This window comes from Thermobia domestica, chromosome 10, assembly GCF_964235325.1.
Source record: "Thermobia domestica chromosome 10, izTheDome1.hap1.1, whole genome shotgun sequence".
NCBI lineage: Eukaryota > Metazoa > Arthropoda > Insecta > Zygentoma > Lepismatidae > Thermobia > Thermobia domestica.
Window position 1 is genome coordinate 105589009 of NC_137463.1, and position 21290 is coordinate 105610298.

General features: G+C 33.9%; 2 protein-coding genes across 4 annotated transcripts in view; one reads left to right on the forward strand and one right to left on the reverse strand.

The window, feature by feature from the left end:
• Window positions 1-21290, reverse strand: part of LOC145662625 (lysosomal proton-coupled steroid conjugate and bile acid symporter SLC46A3-like) — a 122700-nt gene that overhangs the window by 46106 nt on the left and 55304 nt on the right. The window lies entirely within an intron of this gene.
• The window catches only part of LOC145662736 (uncharacterized), a 27218-nt gene continuing 16784 nt past the window's right edge, over window positions 10857-21290 (forward strand). Inside the window, exons 1-4 of the mRNA XM_081728603.1 lie at window positions 10857-10994; window positions 14658-14819; window positions 17671-17829; window positions 20730-21285. Of these exons, the coding sequence (XP_081584729.1) occupies window positions 10857-10994; window positions 14658-14819; window positions 17671-17829; window positions 20730-21285 (1015 nt within the window). The remainder of the gene's footprint in view (window positions 10995-14657; window positions 14820-17670; window positions 17830-20729; window positions 21286-21290) is intronic.

A 21290-nucleotide genomic window follows, 5' to 3' on the forward strand; every position in this document is an offset into this window, starting at 1 on the left:
CACACGGTGTTTGTCGATCATAAAGTTCAGTTGAAGCAGGCTGGGATCAAACCAGAGGCCCCACGCACCAGAAGCGAGCGCTCTACTACAAAGCCACCGCAACTACGATCTAGTGTTCGGATTTGATGAAATTAAAAAATGAAGAAACTTTGTAAAGATCATTTGAATTCTAAGAATTAGCTAAGTGTTTTATATTGTTGATTATGGGACCAACAGAGATGCAAGTATCGTATTTTTCGTTCGAAAAGTCCGGGAACTAGTGACGACGCCAGAGGGGGGGCAACGGAGTCTGGCGCTCCCCTAGTGACTACATCCGTTCCCGACTGCTCTCCAGACATGCTGTAATATAAACTACCTTTTTCGGTATACAAAAGATTAGCTGCTCTCCAAAATTTTTTTCTGCTCCTCCATTTGCCACCCCAAGATATTAAACCTAGCACCGTCATTGCCGGGAATCCTAACCCACCGGTGTATGTTACAAGCTTGGACTTACATATACATTAGATGTATAAATTAAAAATGTAGAAGTTGTAGATAGTGTCTGTATTTCCTTTTCTATTGGATAGACAACTGTTAAGTAGACAGTATGTTGATAGTTCAATTAGTTTTATGTTCTTTTTTTTTCTTTTCATAAAGTAAAATTCCTGTAGACCAAACAAAATGTTAGTGATTTTAATGATTAGTTATAAAATTATTACTGTATTTCTGTTGTTTATGTTTTTGATTTTTTGTTCTCGGTGGACAAGGTGAAAATTGTCTCCGAAACACTGGGAAGTTTCCAGTGATTTCCAGACGGAAGGATCCTTGCAGAGAGAACGCAATGTTAAATTTAAGGAAAGGTTGCATAGTCGATGGTCTTAGTTCCTTTCAATTATCCCCCCCCCCCCTTTCATAATTAGGCCAAAAGAACCAACTTTCATGCTTGATTTTCTTTAAAATATAAAAGAATTTTTGAAAAAAAAAAAGTGGCTTTCAGTAGGATTGCATTCACGTAAAATAGTACGCTTCGCGATTTGTAAGTGGTAAAGTGTGTAACGTAAAATAATAGCCCTACTCTTTCTCCCTCCCCTCCTCAATTGCTGATCTGAGAACTCATTATAAAAGCAAAAAGTATAATTTATTACTTCCCTAACAAATGAATAAACACTCATTGCACTAGTTTGTTTATACATCCATTATGTTACTAGTTTCAGAATAATTTTATTTAATTTTCCAAAAAATAAAACTGCATTTCCACAGTAAACAAGTGCAGTTGTAAGCTCTTTGGAGTTTATCTTCTTCCACTAAATTTTGCCGATTGTTGAAAGAAAACATTTGTTGAGTCTGACGCAAATTTTTTCCCCTCTCTATTATCCATACTTTCTCCTCCTTCGGCGGCTCACACCAGTAATGGAATCAACCCTCGTTCATTTTTGGATTGGCGAGTGCGTCTGCCTTTGAAATTTTGCGCCCTAATTTGTTCCTTTAGGGTGTACACACTAACCAACAGATTGGATGTGACTTGTAAGTTAAAGTTTTCGATTTCCAATTTATGTATTTTACATTTATTTTGATTTTTTGGATAAGTTATTTATTTATTTATTTTCATTTTACAGTAGTTTACCCACAGGTTGATAATTAGTTTTAGAATATAGCATGTAATTTCATTCGTTTTTCATTTTTCTGTCTTATATATATATATATCTTAAAGTTGAAATTTTATAATGTATTTCTAGTTTCTTTTCAAATATTTTTATGTGTGTTATTGTTTGATAAATTTTAATTCTTCAATATTGTGTAGTCTTAAATTGTCATCTAGTTTACTTTTTTTTTCAGCCGTCATAATATCTTGGTCGCTGAAAAAGGTAGAAATTATATCTGAAATATCATAGCAAATGATTACACAACTAAATTAATAAGACAGTACCTAGGCGTTATTATTTATTTTCGATCAAGCGGCGTTAGTTCATAACAGCTTATAAATTTCCTTGATTTTAGTATCTCAGAACTCAAGACATAGTGTTCGATCTGTATGTAATATGAATCAAAAGGCGTATGCAAGCTTCTGAAGTTGGAAAATTGAAGGGAGAGGTAAAAACTAGCTTAAGTATTTCAGAAACAATAAATTGGTTTAACATTTTTTTTTATCTATAGAAAAAATTCGCATTTGTACTCATGAATAATAGATAGAATTAGATAATTTTAAAGTTAAAAATGTGAAATTTTCGTATGTTAGCGATGCTTTTGTTAATATATTAGAAAGAATTATTTCCAGCATTAGTGTTGAAGAATATATATCTTTCATTACAAGAAAACTCTAGAATTTCTTACCAAATTTAAAAGATATAAATAGCGTACATTCATAAGGATTTCTTGATTAACTTTTTTTGTATTAATTATTGATGAGTAGTCTAGATCCAGTTTAGAGTTATAATATTTTAAAATTATTCAAGTTCGTTTGAAGTTAAGTGTCTCGTTTATTGTATAACAACACGTTGTGAACTATTTATTAGTTTGAAGAATTCTTTGACAGTAAACATTAAAATTTCCGGTATACATAACAAACGATGTATTCAGAATTAATTCTAACAAACACAACGTGAACATTTCACTTTCTGGCATCATTGTATAATTGTTCATTTCATCCGTTATTCTTGTGGACTTAAGCAATGTAGGATTTTAAATGAGATTATAGAAAATAGAACGGAAGATAATAATGATCTAAGCAAGTCATAACCTGCTTTCTTGAATTCCAACTTACTAGCTAGCAACTTTGGTTTGTTTCTTATGCTAAGGTGTCCATCTGAAGGGTCGTAGGTGCCCTCGACACAGACAACGATTCCATTGATTTACGTATTTTATTAGCAACGAGGCTGTATAATGTGAGATCTATAATTTAAAGCAAACTTATCAATATTTCTGCACTTGTTCCTTAGCCCACGCAAGGTGTTAGGGAGAGCAATGAAGTGTGTCATCCGACGAGTTTTCATGACCTACCTGAAACTGCTCCCAACAGTTTTCTTTGACACAATCTTTTCATGCAGAATAATCAGTCTTAGATGGGAGTTCATCAGTGTTGTGTGTCGTATTGCAGCATGTTGTTTGCTATTATACGAGAAGACAGAAAGTAAAGGGACTTTTGAGAAAAAGTACATTTATTTTAATGATGTAAAACTGAAACATACATTATTTTTCTACATAATTTTCCTGCACTTCAATGTACTTTTCCCACCATTTCACACGTTTTTTGATTCCCTCGGAAACAAGTTTTTAGGTTGAACCTGTAACCAATTTTGCACCTCATCAATGACTAGTTGATGGTTGACGTTTAAATTTCTTAACTTCTGGTGATAATGGATGTTTCCAAACCATGATCGCAGCATTACTTTCCGGTTCGTGATGATGTACAGTAACGATTTGCTGTAAAAATCCATCTCCCTCGCGATGATAACGGGCCAAATGTTTACGAGAGATCTCCAATCTTTGTGCCTTACGCTGCGCTGACAATTCTTTCGGGACTCACCTTGCACACGCTTTCCGAAACTTTAGCCTGTCGATTCATCGTTAGTCGTTGACATCGATGGGCTGCTTGATCTTTCCTCGTCACATAAAGAAGTTCTTTCCTGTTTGAAATGCTCTACTCATTTGTAGATCTTGCTTCACGATAAACAGCTGTCACCATTCTGTGCTTGCATTCAACGAATAATTTCCGCAGGTTCAACACCTTCCGCAAACAAACAGCAAATCACTGCCCTCATTTCTTCCTTGGTGCAGATCGACAATGGAGCTGCCATGTTTAACGGTCTGCTATACTCCAACGACTAATGCGGGAATAAAAGTGACATGTTAGCATAGAAGTGCTGCAGACGACACTAATTCAGTGCTGGATACTAGCAGTGATACCAAACCCTAGTGTGAGAAATTGCAGGTGTCCCTTTACTTTTTCACTTCCCCCTCGTAGAATATCGTAGCACCTTCATGAGTTCCAAGACCGCTGCCAGTTCTCTATTGAATAACGACATAACTGGCGTCTCCCTCTATCTCTGCTAGAGCTTTCTTGTTATGTAACGTGAGGTACACATGTCCATGTAAATTCCTATAAGTTATCGTTGATATTTTATTTTATTCAGCTTTTCCATATCCTGACTGTGATGTGTTTTTAAGGAACTCTTCTTTCATTTGAATTTTTCTTTTATACCTGCTGCTACTTCTAAAGATAGTAGGAAGAATTATAAAATGACTGAAGGAAAGTTGGATACGACACAATATCGTGATATGACAGAAAAAGATCTTCCTTTGGTAGAAAGTTAAGAATATGAAAATGGGGTTCATCTTCGAGTTGTAGTGTCCAATAAAAATAAGTAGGCAATGAAATAATCTAGAAGTAATACAATTTTTAAAAAGAAAAATATTTTTAAATACTTTTTTAGGAATATTAAAATTTTTTATTGTTTATTATATAACGTCACTTCTAGGAACTAATTTTTTTGTATTGTTTTTATATGTCATGTGATTTTTACATATATATATATATATATATATATATATATATATATATATATATATATATATATATATATATATATATATATATATGGTCTAAATTGTACAATATGATTTGTCTCTCTCTCTCTTCCTCTTGATTCCATGCCCACGCCTATGATTTGAGTTCTATGTCTTCTAGTGTGAAACAAAAGAAAATATAATAGTTTTACATACAATCTGTATATAAGATATGCTATTTTCTTTTGTTGATGACTATGCGTAATGTAAACATAATTTCTGTTTACATTATATAAACAATAAATTTCCGACCCCATTGAAGGGCATTATATGAATAATGTCTTCCGTTCACTTCATGCCTATGAATACTTTGAACATGACATGAATATACACCTTTTTAATGTTCAAAGATACTGCGAGTAAGGAAATATATTAGACGCACATTGTTTTTGTAATGAACATATTCGTAATATATGTTACGACCATATGAAGTCTATCAATATGTACGAGAAATATATTCGCAGTATAAATGTTCTTTAATTGATCGACTACATGTTTGAACTACATATTCGCAGCATGTCTAATTTATAGATATCCGATATAATGAGAGATAGCAAGGGAATCATTTCTGACATTTACTATGCGATTTTGCACCCTGGAAATACTCTAATGATAAAGGAATTTTCAGAATGTGGTTGGGTATATCGACTTAAGGGTCACTATATGCATATACATATTATTATTATTAAGTATTCTGCCTTTCGGTAGGTCCTGGGAGTAATTACTTTATTTATTTTTTTTTTTCAATTTTAGATTTAAGCCTGAAAATATTCGACTTTCAGCTTCTTCTTTTAACTCCCAATATTTGATTCTGTTTCTCAAATCATCGATCAGTTGTGTTCTTCTTGCTATTCCTCGTTTCTCTTTCATCTTTTCTTCTATGGCGGTATGAAGAAGACAGTTTCTTCGCCAGATGTGTCTACTCCAGTTGACCTTCTTACCAAGGATGCTGGCTAGAAGTATCCTCTTCTCTCCTATCCGTTTTAATGTTGCTTTCTCTGTCCATTTTATCTTCATTTTCTTCCAACACCATATTTCGAAGCTCTATTAATATTTCTTCTCTAACTTTTGTAATGTCCAAGTGTCTAAACTATACAGTCCAATGCCCCACGTATAGCACTTGACCAACTTCTCCCTAAGTCCAATATTGAGCCTACTATTTAAGAGTGATTTTTTCTTGTTGAATGCTTCTTTGGCTATGACAATTCTTGACCTGATCTCTTCAAGTTCTCTTTGTTCTACTTTGACCCGTAAGGGGCCGTTTCCTCGGTATATCCTCATGATTTTCGACTTGTCGATATTGATTTCCATTCCATATACTTTCCCAGTGTCAACTACTTTGTTAATCATCTCTTGTAGTCCTTCTTCGGTTCTAGCTATAATAACGTATCATATGCATACCTGGTCTTGTTAATGGTCTGCCTCCAATCTTGAAATTCCCAACTCCTATTAATGCTTCCTTCATTAAACATCCACTGTAAATGTACATATATATATTATATTATCTAAGTAGACAACGTTTTTAAACTTTGATTCATGTGTGATAGGCTGCTTTTGTTCGAGTAATTTTAACTTAAAAAATATATATTTGAATATACTGTGTGTTTGAACCATGGACAAGGTACAATAACAGTAAAATGGTAATTGCTTTACAATTATCTCCAAGTTGTGTATCCTTGTTCATATCTTCTGTCTCTTGTAAGTTCTTGCTTTAATTTTCTGTATGTATTTACTTCTAATAAGTGTTTATGAAGTTTGATTTCTTTAATGCCTGTTTAAAATTTTTCTTACTGTCAATTTTTCTGAATTATTTTTTATTTATTTCCACTTATTACATTTGCACTATTTCTGTATCTTATTTATATTTCTCTCCATTTTAGTGTATTTTTATGATTATATGTTGTGTGTGTGTTTCTTTATACTTTACACGCATGCAATAATACTAGTTTTACATGTTTTCTGGTACATTTTCCTTAATTGTTCATGTTATCTATAATAAAGTTTCATTTGTTTATATTCGGTAGACGTTTCACCTAATTCTAAGATTTTAACCTAATGTTTTTACATATTTTAATGTATGTATGCAGGCCCGTAGCCAGCCTGATTTAATAGGGGAAGGGGGGGCGGCAGAAATGAAGACTGAGAGGGCAATGACAAAGACATCAAAAAACACCATAAAATTGTATATTTATTTATTTATTATTTACAGAATCTGTATTTTATTTTTATATTATCGAAACCGTACATTTTTTTGTTTCATTTTTGTGCACTTAATACAAGCTCTTTGTGAAGTACTTTGTCTCATATTAATAATTAAAATTGAAGTATTTATTTTTTAAACATTAGAACAAAATTATAATTATTAGAGCAATTTTAGAATATATTAATACAAAATAGAAGTATATGTTTTATTCAACGTTTGCACTCATTTTTCTACCTTCCAAAGTAAGCGAGACGTTACAGTTTATTAATATTTACAACTAACGTTGTGAACAATGATGCTGTTGTTTGGAAGTGCGCCTGGTATCCTTGGATGCTTGTCATGGTTGCAATAATAGGGTACGGCTTGAAATTCTTGAAATGGGTAAAGGCAATGGAAAATGTTGGTGCATCTAGGAAGAAACACAGAAATAAGTAGAATTCGCAAAGTTGAATTTAATTTGGTAAAAATAATTGCAAGAATTTCACTAGTTTTGAGTCAGTTTGAAAATTCTCTTCAGCGTTATTTTTGGAGGGGGCAAAAAATAATTTAGGTCCCCTCTAGCCCCTCCCTAGCTAGGGGCCTGTATGTATGTACAAATAATAATAGTTATAATTTTGTATGCTTTTTGTGTCATATATATATTTATATTTCATTTTGTGTATAATGTAGGACTTTTCTCTTAATGTAACAATTCTAGTGCCTATGAAGTCATATACTTTCTTGAGTTGAGTCCGATGTATAACTTTAGCACTTTTTTTTCAGTTTTTATGGAAGTAAGTGTAGTAATATAGCCTTGAATCTCTTTATTATAAATTATTTCTCTGAAGTTGTGTATTTTTATGTATAATGCATACCTTTCTCTGTTTCTTTTCAGTTATTGTTTTATTTTTTATAATTTCTTTCACGCACTTTTATATATATTTACATTTCAAACTTTTTTCATTCTGTTTTTTTCTTTATTACCAATATTTTGGTTCATTTTACCTATCTTATACCATTTTTATAATTAAATTTTATACATTTTTTATTCCACTATTAGTATGCGCTTGGATATTCATGATTTTACATTTAAAAAAAAAATAAATCATATCCTGAACTATTGTTCTTTTTAATTTTGAATTTTGTATACAGTATTTGTTTTATGTATCTTTTTTCAGATATACGTTCAGACTTAAAATTTTATATTTTATGTACGTACGTATTACTCTGTTTGTGTGTTTTAAAGTATTTGTATGTTTTTTCGTGTGTGTATATACAATTTTCCTTTGACACATGTTATTTTCTTTCGTCGACAATTGTGTGTTATAGTAATGAAATCTCCATGCTTCTTAACTGGTATGTTTCCAATTTTGATATTTCTTTATGATATTTTAATGATAGTTATTTTTTCACCTTATACAAAATTTTTATTCGTTTATTTGTATTTTTGTAATTATTTTTTGTGCGTTGTTTACCCGTGTTTGGAAGGATGTTTTAATAATTTTTATATTATGTGTTTTTTTGAGTACTTATTCTTTATAATAATTTTGTTTATATTTTTTGATATTTTACAATTTACATATTGTTTATTATATAATAACCTTATTTTTAGATATTTTAAATTTTGTATACTGTTTTTATTTATAATTTGATTTTTATATTGTATTTCATTGTTTACTATTCTTAAATTCTGATAAGTTAGTATGCTTAATTCTAATTACTAAGTTTAATTCTAATTAATTATCTAAACGAAATATAATGATGGGAGGGGGGTAAAAGTCGCGATCGTCGAAAGTTCGAAAGGGTGCTACATGTCAAGATCGTCGAAAGCTGGGAGGGGGGTATTTATCACAAACGTCGAAAACTACTGCCTCTGATTGTTCCAGTTCATCGACTTCGATAGCCAATGTCTCCGTTACAAGTCCATGCTGATGTCTCCGAATCAAACCATCAATGCTTTCAGTGAAATAAGCTGTTCCAGTTCTCAGATTTCCATCAGAATGTTAATTCCTGAAGTGCTGGTCCATCTTAGCACTGTGCCATCTGCTGTATGTTCTCCAGACTTTCCACATATTTCATTTTGGCCAAGTAGCGTAGTTAGAATTCAGTAGACTTACATGTGCAGTTAATTCAAGTCAAACATCTTGTTTTTATAAAATAGTATAAAATAATAAATATAATAATAAATAAAAAATAATTAATATAATAATAAAATAATAAATATAATAAAGTGGTAATAAATATAAAATATTTAAAAAATACTGTCGAAATATAGATAGTTTTTGGATATTTTATCCTTATTTCTTCGGTAAATGTTCGCTCTTAAAACTTAAGTTCCAAAATACATAATTAAATAAATGAAATCATTAAATTTATCAAAAGCCGATTTATGTATTTTACATGAACAACTCTGTAAAAATTACCAAAACATTTTTTTAAATGTACTTGTAAATTGTCTTCACTGAAGATTTTTTAGGTGCACTTTCCCCCGTTCGAACCAAATTTCAAACAAAGAATTATGTTTCCAATATGAAAACTGTTGTGCTTTATGTAGCTTCTACTGGAAATATAGTCTAATGTGATTCTTGAGGAGACACTAGAGGTACTTCGTTACTTTTTATTTTTTTAATAATGTCCCACGATTATGTTCCAAGACTAAGTTAGACGGTGATGATAATAAAAGACAAGATAGTGGAATGAAGAAAGTAGGAGGAAACGGGAGAACCTCTGAAACGTCCGTGACACGGTGTTTGTCCACCATATCAATAAGCCTAATTGGCGTGAGCTGGGATCAAACCAGGAATCTCATACACTAAAGGTGAGTTCTCTATCACTGAGCAACCACAGTCCATTAGAAGTGCTTCATGACGAAGTAATTAGCGTTTTCGCTTTTAGTTGGAAGACCCAACTTCGTTTTCTTGTGTACTAATGCATATGGTTGGGACTCCACACAAACTATACATATCCTTACCACTAAAATGGAACATATAGCTTCGGAACAATCAACTAATATAAAGACAGTTTTCTAACATTGTTTCTTGACTTGAATTCGTTGTACATTGTGAGTGAAGTAGATAACGTTGCAAAGCCTGCATTAAAATAAATTGACAAGTAAAGTAGTTCATGGTATTGTAGATAATGCAGGTTCTAGAGGGCATACATCCATTAGATACGAACGTAGATTGTGAGTAGTAAATAGTTAATTATGGATGTAGCCCAACAAACCAAAATGAAGAAGAAAGTAGATGTAGTAAACATTCCGTTACTGACCTACTTATAATAACAGTTACTAAATCAATAAAACGTTATCGATTATCAACTAATAACAGCTGCTAAATAAATAAAAAGTTACCCTACAGAAACTGTTAACAATTCAGCTACTGTTAATATGCCCTTCAATTTGCTAGTATCCATTAAAGTTTAAATTGTAAATGAAGTAAGATTATTGTTCATCATTTCAGTTACTTTACTGTAACATTTTAATCTATTATTTCTAAAAGAGAAGGAAAAAGACAAGTTATCTTTATTTACATTTATTTCTGGAATAGTATACCTCTATTTTATATTAAAATAATAATAATAATAATAATAATAATAATAATAATAATAATAATAATAATAATAATAATAATAATAATAATAATAATAATAATAATAATAATAATAAACAATGTATATAATCTCAAAACAGAACTAAATTATTTATAAATATTTCTTAAAACGAAAAGGACAATCAAATAGCAGATATTTTCTGACACGCAAAAGTATATTGCTGCACCTTTAAGGTGTCATGAAACCAACATGAAATTAACATTTGAGTCATCAGTCAAGCAGTTGTATTGTACAAAAAGTGAGTGTTATAACAAATGGTATAACGCAAAATAAAAAAAGGTCACTAACGGATGTTGTAGATACTGGTAGACTTCTCTAGAAATAAGACTCAGCATAGGAGCGCAAATAAGATTCCGATAGTTTTTTTTTTTTTTTTTTTTTTTTTTAATTAACACGATCCATTGGATTGCATGACTTTTACTCGCGCAAAATATAAATCTAATTTGCGTTCCTAAGTTGTTCGAAAATGAACAAAATTTCCCTAACTAACGTGTTATCGCCTTTCTTTACAGATAGGACAATGTATGAGTGTATAAGAATTCTTGCGTCTGCTCGCAGACAGATCGAAGAGTCTACCCGCACATTGCTAGCGGAAGGAAGAAGATTGCAGGATGTTTTACAAGAACCAGAAGAAGGCAGACGAAATGTCCAAGACCAGGTTAGAATCCATTTAATGACTTAGCTGATTCACAGTATAATTAATTTTCGTCAGCTTATTTACAGAATAGTATCAGAATTTTTTTTAAAAAAACTGTCATCTACAAATATATCTACACATGTCTTACAACTTGAAAAGAATATTGTGGGTTTAACACACTACTAGTACTTCCTAGGGATGGTGTAGGAAGGGATTACGTCTTTGATAAATTTAACAAAGCCTAACAAACTAAGCAATACTTCGTAACTTAAAAAAAATGATGTTGGATGCCCGCACTACAGAGGTAATGGAAGTAATCTTTCTATATATAACAGGGTTCCCACTGACTCAGAAAATCGGGGAATATGAGGGAATTTGATTTTTGTTAGAGAAAATCAGGAAAATTATTGAGAAGTTCTTTAATGTGGGACAAATTATTGAAAAGTTCTTAAATGTTAGGAAAACCAAGTAGTCATTCTCAGTAATGAAGGTAACTTTGAAGTAATAAGATTATTTGGGATTTAGAGATCATGCAACATAACAATATTGAATTATAAGTCACAGATGCATCAAGTTATGTCAAGGTAGGTTGTCATGATTTGTGGTTAACTCTGAAATCAGTTGAGCTATAGCATCTTGAATGTCTTAATGTTTGGCGTGGGAGACCCGGGTTCGATCCCCAGCGAGAGCTCATGTGGTTCGGATTCCACGTTAAACAGTAGTTCGTGTCTCGTATAGCCTCGCTGCTGGAAGGGACGTTAAATTCAAAATCAACTCAACTCATACCCTTATAGCCGCTTCAAAACAAAATGATGTTCTCATTCGACCTATTTATATATATATATATATATATATATATATATATGTGTGTGTGTTGTGCGCATAATCAAGCATAATTCTTCGACACATATGCACTGACTTTAATGTTTTTGTTTGTTTGTTTGTTTGAAAGAGTATTCTTTCCCGGGTGTTCCACATAAATTTCATGAGGATCTAATCATATTCTTCGGAACTAGGTCATGAAACTTTTGAATGGCTGAGTTTTCGCACTATAATTGTGTGTATGATCGCGTATAAAGTCGACATAGATGCAACTATTTTATTGATTTACTTTTTGGTTAAAAAAGGTATGTTCTCATGGTTATTTTATATAAATTTTTATTAGGATTTGATGATAATCATCGGAGCTAAACCATGAAACTCCTCAATGGATAGTGTTAATATCGTAATTAATCGACTTCACTGTGAGCATGCTCACACATAACTTCAGCACAGATGTACTGATATGAAAGTATATTTTTTACTTTTAAAGAATATACTTTCTCACAGACTTCATATAAATCTTTTCATGATCTAATGACTCTTTGGAGTTGGACTGGTCAACTCCTTCACGGCTGATAGTGTTAGTACCGTGTGTATTTTCACGTGTAATTCCGTATCGCGTATACCGATTATATATATAGATAGCGTCAACTAATCCTTGAGAGAGTCCAAGCATGTTTGTGACGTCATCTATTGACTGATTGTGGTTTCATGGAACCTCTTTCTGAACTCTGGCAATCATTTCTCCCGTTCCATGTTCAATTTTCTCTGACAATAATTAAATCATTCATTTATAGGCATAAACCATACATCTGTCTTCCCCTAAAGAGTACATACAGTATAATAAAAATTTTACAATACGAGATGTATACCAATATTACATGCCGTTTGCCCATGTTTTCAATTTTCGAGTTACATGTCAGCTCTGGTCGTTCGGATATGAGGCTCCGAACATTAGTATGTCATTCGTGAACATGTTCGTGTTAGCCCAAAATTTAAAGTTTGGTGTGCTCTTATGTATGGTAGAGTAATCGGTCCATTTTTTCTTTGCTGAGAACACGGTTACATGGGCAGCTTACTATGATATGTTGCATGAGCACCTACTCTCTCAGATGATGGAACTGAAGGCCAAACATAACCTTCCAACACGATGGAGTACCTCCTCATTGGTCTCGAGATGTTAGGAACCTTTTGAAATGACGTTTCCCTGAGAGACGGATTGTGGTGGTCAAGGTTAGTGCCTACGAAACCCCTGTTCCAGATCTTGCCGCATTTCGTACACAGATTGTTGCGGTTCTCGAAAACTTAACTGACTTGTTGATGCTGCTATGTTGTAGCATATATGGATAGAGCTTGAATATCGTCTCGATATCCTAAAGGCAAATTGATTGGCACGTGTAGAAGTAGTGTAATTGGCAATAAAACTTTGTAGAGATGTATAAAGGTAACCAAGGAAGTTCTGTCGCTTTTTCACTCACCACCTTCAAACCGATATGTCACCTAAAATGTACCTGCAAGATCAAAAATAATTCCCATCAGCATCGACGACCTTCTGCTAACTATCTGGAAGGCCATGGATGCCATCGCTGTAGAATTTGGTGGATCGTGAAGCGAAGAAGATACCAAGTGCATTTTGCACCTCTACTAGGGATTTGAACTGGCGTTCTCTGAGGGATTGTCCAAGGAATGGAACAGGTGATAATCGGACGGTGCAATGTTCGAGGAATATGGTGGATACAATAGTATTTCCCATCCAAGGCGCAGAATGGTGTTCCGGGTCATCCTAGCCACGTGAGGCTTAGCGTTGTCCTGTAACAAGAGGATCCCTTTGCGATTCAGAAGTGCTGGCTCCAGAGTTTTGAGTTTTTCTTGAACACGGCTCAACTGCTGACAGTACTCAGTTACATTGATCTCTGACCAGCTGGTAGCAGTTACCGGTGCACGATGCCGCGAGCAGTCCACTAAACACACAAGAAGACCTTCTGGTGCAGTGCTGATTTCGGCTGTTTTGGAACCGGTTCATAGGATGCTAACCAATAATGACGGCACCGTGGAGCTTTGTATAGGACCCACTTTTCATCACATGTCAACACCCTGCCCAGAAATTTTTCCTTCCTCAGACTTGACAGTAAAGAAACAAGTGTCTGCTCGTGTTGCTGTCTGGCAAGGAGTCAAATCATATGGGACCCATCGACCCAACTTGCAGTGCCTTCCAAGTTGAAGGAGGAGCTGCCGAATGGTTTCTCCACTCACACTGATTTGTGGTCCCAGTTCTTCACATGTCTGACCACTGTTCGCCTCAATTGCTGCCTGAAGATCTTCATATTGTACACGTGTTGGTGTTCCGGCCCGTGGTGTGTCTTCGAGTGTTTCGCCACCGTCCTTAAACTTGTTAAACCACCGCTGCACTGTCCGCGTAGTCACGACACCCTCACTAAAGGCCTGACATATCTTCCGCTACGCTGCAGCGACGTTTGACCCTAATTTGAACTCATACAGCATACAAGCCCTTATGACGCACTGTGGAGGTTCCATGTTCACTCTGTTCTCACGCAAGTTCACGGTGTAAGTGAACTGTCACAACCCGGTAGTATGTTGGATATACCCACACCAATAACTGACCTTTGCCTTATCTCCATTAACATTCAACTCGCGGTGTGAGGGCCATGGAACACAGACCTGCACGAAAAGCGACAGAACTTTCTTGGTTACTTTATAGAACACGTTGTACAAAACCGCATGTCTCTATCTCGTATAGTTTACGAGCTATGTTTCATTGTAATGGTAGAGAACTTTGTGGACACTCCATATTATACTTTATAAACAAAAAGCTTTACATTGTGTATTTATTTCTTTTTTCAGGTGGACGAATTCGTCAACCGAGGAATGGACTTGGAGCAGAGATTGGCCACAGAAGAGGAATATCTGATGGAAACTATAAGAAGAGCGAGGATTGATATCAGTTCCTGTGTTCTGGATCTCCAGCTTGCTACTGTAAGTTGTCGCAGAACCAGTGAACACGAGGTCAGTATACTTGAATTGTTCAACATTGTTTAATATTGTTGCATTAGAAATTAGTCTTTTTATCTGGATAATAACCTCATAAAAGATAAATATATGTGATTTAATGACAGTAATAAGGTGAAATGTAGAAAGCGATATTTTAACTTTCTTTAGAATTGCTTTATATGGTTCATTTTGTGTGTGTGTGTGTGGCGATTATTACAATAATTAAACATATATAAACTTAACTATTGTGATATTCTTAAAATAAATTAATAGCATATTAAGAATTAAAACATCAATTAGAATCGTCAAATAGATTTTCGTGATACATTTTTTATTATTTTTAATAAATGATACATACTATTCAACTTGTCTGCTTGAGATCCTTCGTGGCTAAGCGGTTAGCGTACGCGCCTTTGGCGTGGGAGACCCTTGTTCGGTTCCCGGCGGGAGCTCATGTGGTTCGGATTTCACGTTAATCAGTAGGTCCCGTCTCATATAGCCTCGCTACTGAAAGGGGCGTTAAACTCAAAATCAACTCAACTCAGCTTGTCTGCGTAACTCGATTGTCAATCTGAAGACCTAAAATTTCCCCGATATCCGTATTATACATATACCCGGAACTTAATTCATGACTCCATTAATTTGGATACTCTTTCTGTGAGATTTTGTTGCCTATCACAACGTTTCTATTGCCTTGGTAGCTTGTAAATTTTGATAGGAAAATAAATGAAATTTTGTTTAATATTTAGAAATGATTTCTTTCATATGAACCAATTATTAAAAAATACATGTCTTTGCTTATTCAATTTAGAATGGATTATTATTATTATTATTATTATTATTATTATTATTATTATTATTATTATTATTATTATTATTATTATTATTATTATTATAGGAAATTAAACTAAATTTACGTCCCATGATTATGCCCTTTAGGCTAAAGGAAACGGATCATTAGTGAAACTGAATGAATATGAGAAAACTGGTGGAATGAAAATGCGGAAGAACATCATGAAACTCTACAAACATGATGCTGTCCACCATAAATTCACACACTCTGTGATCAAATCAGGGTCTCGTCTCACCAGAGGTGAGCGTTCTATCAGTGAGCTCTAGAATATTTAATTACTATTCAAATATTTAAAAATTCGTGTACGAGTATAGCAGAAAAATAGATGAATTCTTTCTCTTATATATTTGAACATAGGCACTTTCTCTTAAAACAAACTTGTTAAATTTCTTCAATGTTGCCACTTGTATTTCTTTCTTCTACGTTACCTTAAAGATTAATTAATATATATTTTTATTTATTTATTTATTTATAATGGTAAAAATATTAATGAAATAAAAAAAATGAAATGAAATATTTGAGTTTTACGTCTCACGATATGCCGGCTAGGCTAAAGGAGAAGGTGATGATGAGAAATGAATAAAAATGGTGTAATGAAGAAAGTGGGAGGAAATGGGAGAACCCCAATGAAACTCATCCACACGGGAGTTGGGATCAAACCCGGGATCCCAAACACCAGAAATGAACGCTCTACCACTGAGCCAACGCGGCCCCACAAATAAAATAGAAATTTATAGATGTTTATACAGAGGTAATTATATGATAAGTTTCATTGTCAGGTTTTTAAAATTTATTTTAAGTTACTTATTCGCATTTTTAAAATATCCAAGTACTTTATTAGGGATGTAAGTGATTGGTACGGCTAAGGTTTAATATTACGAGATGCGCCTATAAAGGTACTCGAACTTAAGCAAGGGAGGCCCAAGTTCGATTCCCGCCGGGAGCTCATGTGGTTCGGATTCCACGTTAATCAATAGGTCCCGTCTCATATAACCTCGCTGCTGGAAGGATCGTTAAACTCAAAATCAACTCAATTGAACCTAAAAAAAAGTAAAATAACACTGGAAATACTTTTGTCTAAGATTTTTTATTAGTGCCTGTTTAAACCAGTTTTGTGCAATTTGTATTTGAGTAAACGTTCGACAAATGCACATAGTGTGATGTCGTTGTACAAAAGTTTTGAATGTCAGGTTTGATCGCCCACCACAATGTACTTCAGAATGGTGTTCTCCTGTACTGCAGTAGCCACCGAATCCTCATATTATTCTTTCTTATTGGCTTTTTTTTTTTTTTTTTTTTTTTTTTTTTTTTTACTGTTCTGTTAAAAAATCAGAGACATTTGCAAAACAAACACACATCTTCCTCATTTTCAGGTCCTTCCTTAAAATTAACCAAAACTTTTCTTTGTTTATCTCGAACATGGTTGACAATTGCTGTGGAATTATATGTTTATCAAATTTCAACGATATTTCTCCATATTTACCTCATTTCTTGACGTTCAATGGAGTTGTGACCTAGTATCATCCACAACACTTTTGTATCTACATCTGCAACGTTTCAATAAAATATTTATCCAATTTGTAACAAAGCATAATGTTAGAATGTTGCTCTATTTCGTTACACGTGTTTCGTACGATGACTTCACACTACATACATTTGTCGCAGGCTTATCCAGATACAGACTACATCAAACTAACAGGAAGCTTAGACAAAGGTGTTTCCAGTTTTGTTATACTATGGTTATATTTTAAAGGGAGGCAGCTGTATTTGTTAAAGTTTATAGGGATACCTCGTACTTAAATCTTAAATAAATACAAATTAACTTTAAAAAAAATGAGTATACACTTTGAGTAGACGTTAACGCTGTAGAATTGTATATATATATATATATATATATATATATATATATATATATATATATATATATATATATATATATATATATATATATATATATATATATATATATATATACATTATTATTAATTTTCTACGTTATTATTATTATTGTAGGAGAATAGTTCAAATTCAACGGAGAGTTTCCACTCAATTGATTACCTGGATATGACGATAGAAAACAATAACCCGGATTTGACAGACCATGAGGAAGCTATCACTGGAGACAGACGGTACTCTAGTAGTAGTACCGGTAGCTGGAGTACTGTTTCTGAGGTATGTCTGCATCAGTTTCTACTGCTTTAGTACCTTGTAATTTTTATCTTAATATTTACGAAAATAAAGGTAGCTCTATATGAACGAATTATCAGATTTCCATACTATGCTGTGCATAAATGTCGGAGTCTTATACAACAGTTCTTTCTGTCCGTCTGTCGAAAGATATCAGAACAAAAACGGTAAGAGATATCAAGAAGCATTTTTTCCCAATCATTTCAGCGTCCCAAGAATACGTTCTATCTCCTCCCTTAACTATTCGTTCAAACCGGAAGAGGTTCAAATTAACCATTTCCTGTTTCAACGTTGATTGCCATAGAACAAAAATTGTAAAGAAACAGCAACAAGAGGTTTTCTGTAATCGATCATCGTCTTAAGAGAACATACCGTCACAACCTACAACACTCTACCAAAACCACAAGTGGTTGAAATTACTAGTACTTCCGGTCTTAATACTGACTTCAATAGAGCAAAAACGATAAAAGGTAAAAAGGCGTTTTTTTGCAATTGCTTCAACGTGCAAGAATAGGTTCCATCACTTCTGTTAATTCTCTATTCAAATCGGAAGTGGTAAAAATCAACTATTTCCGGTTTCAACGCTGATCACCATAGAAGCAAAACAGTAATAGATAGCAAATAATGGCTTTTTGATCTGGATTCAGCGTCCAAGGAACAGGTCTTATCTTTGATCTTATTCCTCTGTTGGAACCAGTAGTTATAGAGGTACTACTTCAAGTTTAAGTATTAAATTTGTATAATTTGGAAGTCTACCGTAGTTTCACACGAAACTTGTTTGTTTAATAATATTTCGTTTATTTAATACAGTGGACCACAGTTCACGACTCCCTCTATTCGTCCACATATCGGTTCACGAATGATATTTCGGGCTATGAACACACACCCGAACACACATTTGTATCCATGCTATCAGTAGTGCTTTCAAGCATTTGTCATACACATTATTTGTCAGGGTGTTGTGTCCAAAAATTTCTTTGCATTTTTTTGTATTATTTTAGTCTTCATTATATCTAATTTAGGATAATTAAGAATATTTTCATTTATATCCTTCATCACAAAAAAAAAAAAAAAAAAAAAACGCTTAAAAAGATAAAAACAAAAACATGTTTCTGTGGCCTGAACACATCAATTGTGTATATTTACATTAATTTAAATGGCAAAAATAATTTTAGTTCTTAAACAGTTTACGAAACGGATTAAATTCAGGACGCAAGGGTTCACTGTATTTAATATGAATATTATTTCTTATTCAAACATTTTATTTATTATATTCTGTATAGTTGTTAAATATATTTTTCCAGTGGTATACGCAGAATAAAATCAACGGGGAGAAGGGAACTTCAAGGACTTTATTTCATATACTTTCAGGACTAGCGTGATTTCTATATACAGGATGTTTCAAAACAACACCGACAACGTTTAGGAGGTGATTCCTGACACCAAAATAAGACAAAAAATATAGACTAATCTGGATGAACAAATGCTCCCTTTTGGAGTTATAAGCTGCCGAAAACGTGAAAAGAATGAACTTTAAAGATCCATAGCTCTAAAACTATTGGTCCTACCGTAGTAAGATCAAGACTTCACCTAGGAACTAATATGTGCGCTATTCAAAAATACATGTTTCAGAATCCAAAGGTACTCACGCAACTATTTTTATAGAGGGAGTTTAGCTACCGGCATATAATTTGAAGTGCTCACCAACTACCTCTATAAAAATTGTTGCAGAAGTACCGCACGATTCTGAAACTTGGATATTTGGGTAGAGCACATACTAGTTTCTAAATGAAGTCTTGACCCGATAGAGCTTTGAAGTTTTTTTTTTTTTTTTTTTTTTTTTCACGTTTTCGGCAGCTTATAACTACGAAAGGAAGCACTTGTGCAACCAGCTTGATATATACTTTTTGTCTTATTTTGGTGTCAGGAATCACCTCCCAAACACTGTCGGTGTTGTTTTGAAATAGCCTGTATATAGGGTGCGCAAAACAACACCATCAATGTTCATAAAGTGATACAGTATATCATTTGACGCTTTTACGTATTAAAAAACGTGAAATATACTGTGGCATATCACATCCCAGCGTACGTTATTCTCAACACGAGTAACCACGGAGCTGGCGTTCCCTAATACGTCAGATGTCCCGCTTACGCATTCCGTATTTATTGTTGTCAAAGCTTACCTTTTCCCTACGTAGACTCACCTTTTAAGTCACAGTATATCTAAAAATTCTGGTGGTAGCATGTCTGGGATTTATGTTATGAGGGAATCCCTTGCCCACACATTGTACATTACTGGAATAATGTATTTTGGATGCATATGCATAACTTCCTTTACACTGGTATGAACCACCACTCCACGGTCTCTCGTGTTCGAAATAACGAGTGTTGCAATATAGCTTTTCCATACTTTTGGGCAGCTTTAGCTGTAAAACTAAGACTTTTCTCCATAGGTCCATATGAATTTTCTTTTGTCTCGGGAATCACCTCCCAAACGTTGTAAGTGTTGTTTATTGAAACACTATATATATATATATGAAGGAAAAAGTTCGAGGTTTAACCCCCTCCTGAGCAAGATATTACGGAAAAATTAAAATTTACTATCTATGTTGGAAGTACATGTTTTTCGGTTTTGATATAGTATCGTGAGACATTTGGGGAGTCACTTGAATTACGAGGTTCTAACCTCCGAAAAATCACATCGGAAGCCGATGCCCAAACCATGCTCAAGCTATCAGGCTGGTAACAGCTCATGGGCTGAGACGATTACTGATAATTGCGCTCCAACTAGGTTTCTCAAGAATTGCTAATGTGTTTAAAGTAATGTATTGTTGATGGTTGTCCATTTTATGTGACTTACCTCTGTTTTTCTTTCTTTGATTTAGCACTCATATGACAACAGTAGTGATGAGAGCTTCTGTTCTATACTTGACACTTCGACCTCAGTCATGTCATTGCATTCGCAGCCAGTGTCTGTAGCATGGCTGAGAATGTTATATGGCTATTCGCCATACAACATCTTTGCCATTGTCAACATGTCTGAGGCCCAGCGTGTCAGCGGTCTCAAGATTTTGTTGATAATGACCACTCCAGAGACTTCGGTCCTTGGAGTGTCCTTATCTTACCTAATAAGTTCTGAGAGGATTCGAATTGGAATGCCATGGCAAATCGTGGACTTGCCCGATTACGATCTCAGTGGCATTCCTCGAGAAGACTCTCCTATGACTAACTTCTTTAGAAGTGTATATTGCTTGTGGCGAATCCTCCAGTTCCAGAGGTGGGGAACCCCAGCAATTGCACTTCCAGAAGTAGGGGGTCAACCAGGTGAAGCTGAGGTTGAAGTGCAAGTGGAAGAAGAGGAAGGATCACACTCTAATGGCAGCCACAGAGAGGAAGAAGCTAGTGATGAAGAGAGGAGGCATAAGGATGAAGAGAGGAGGCGTGTG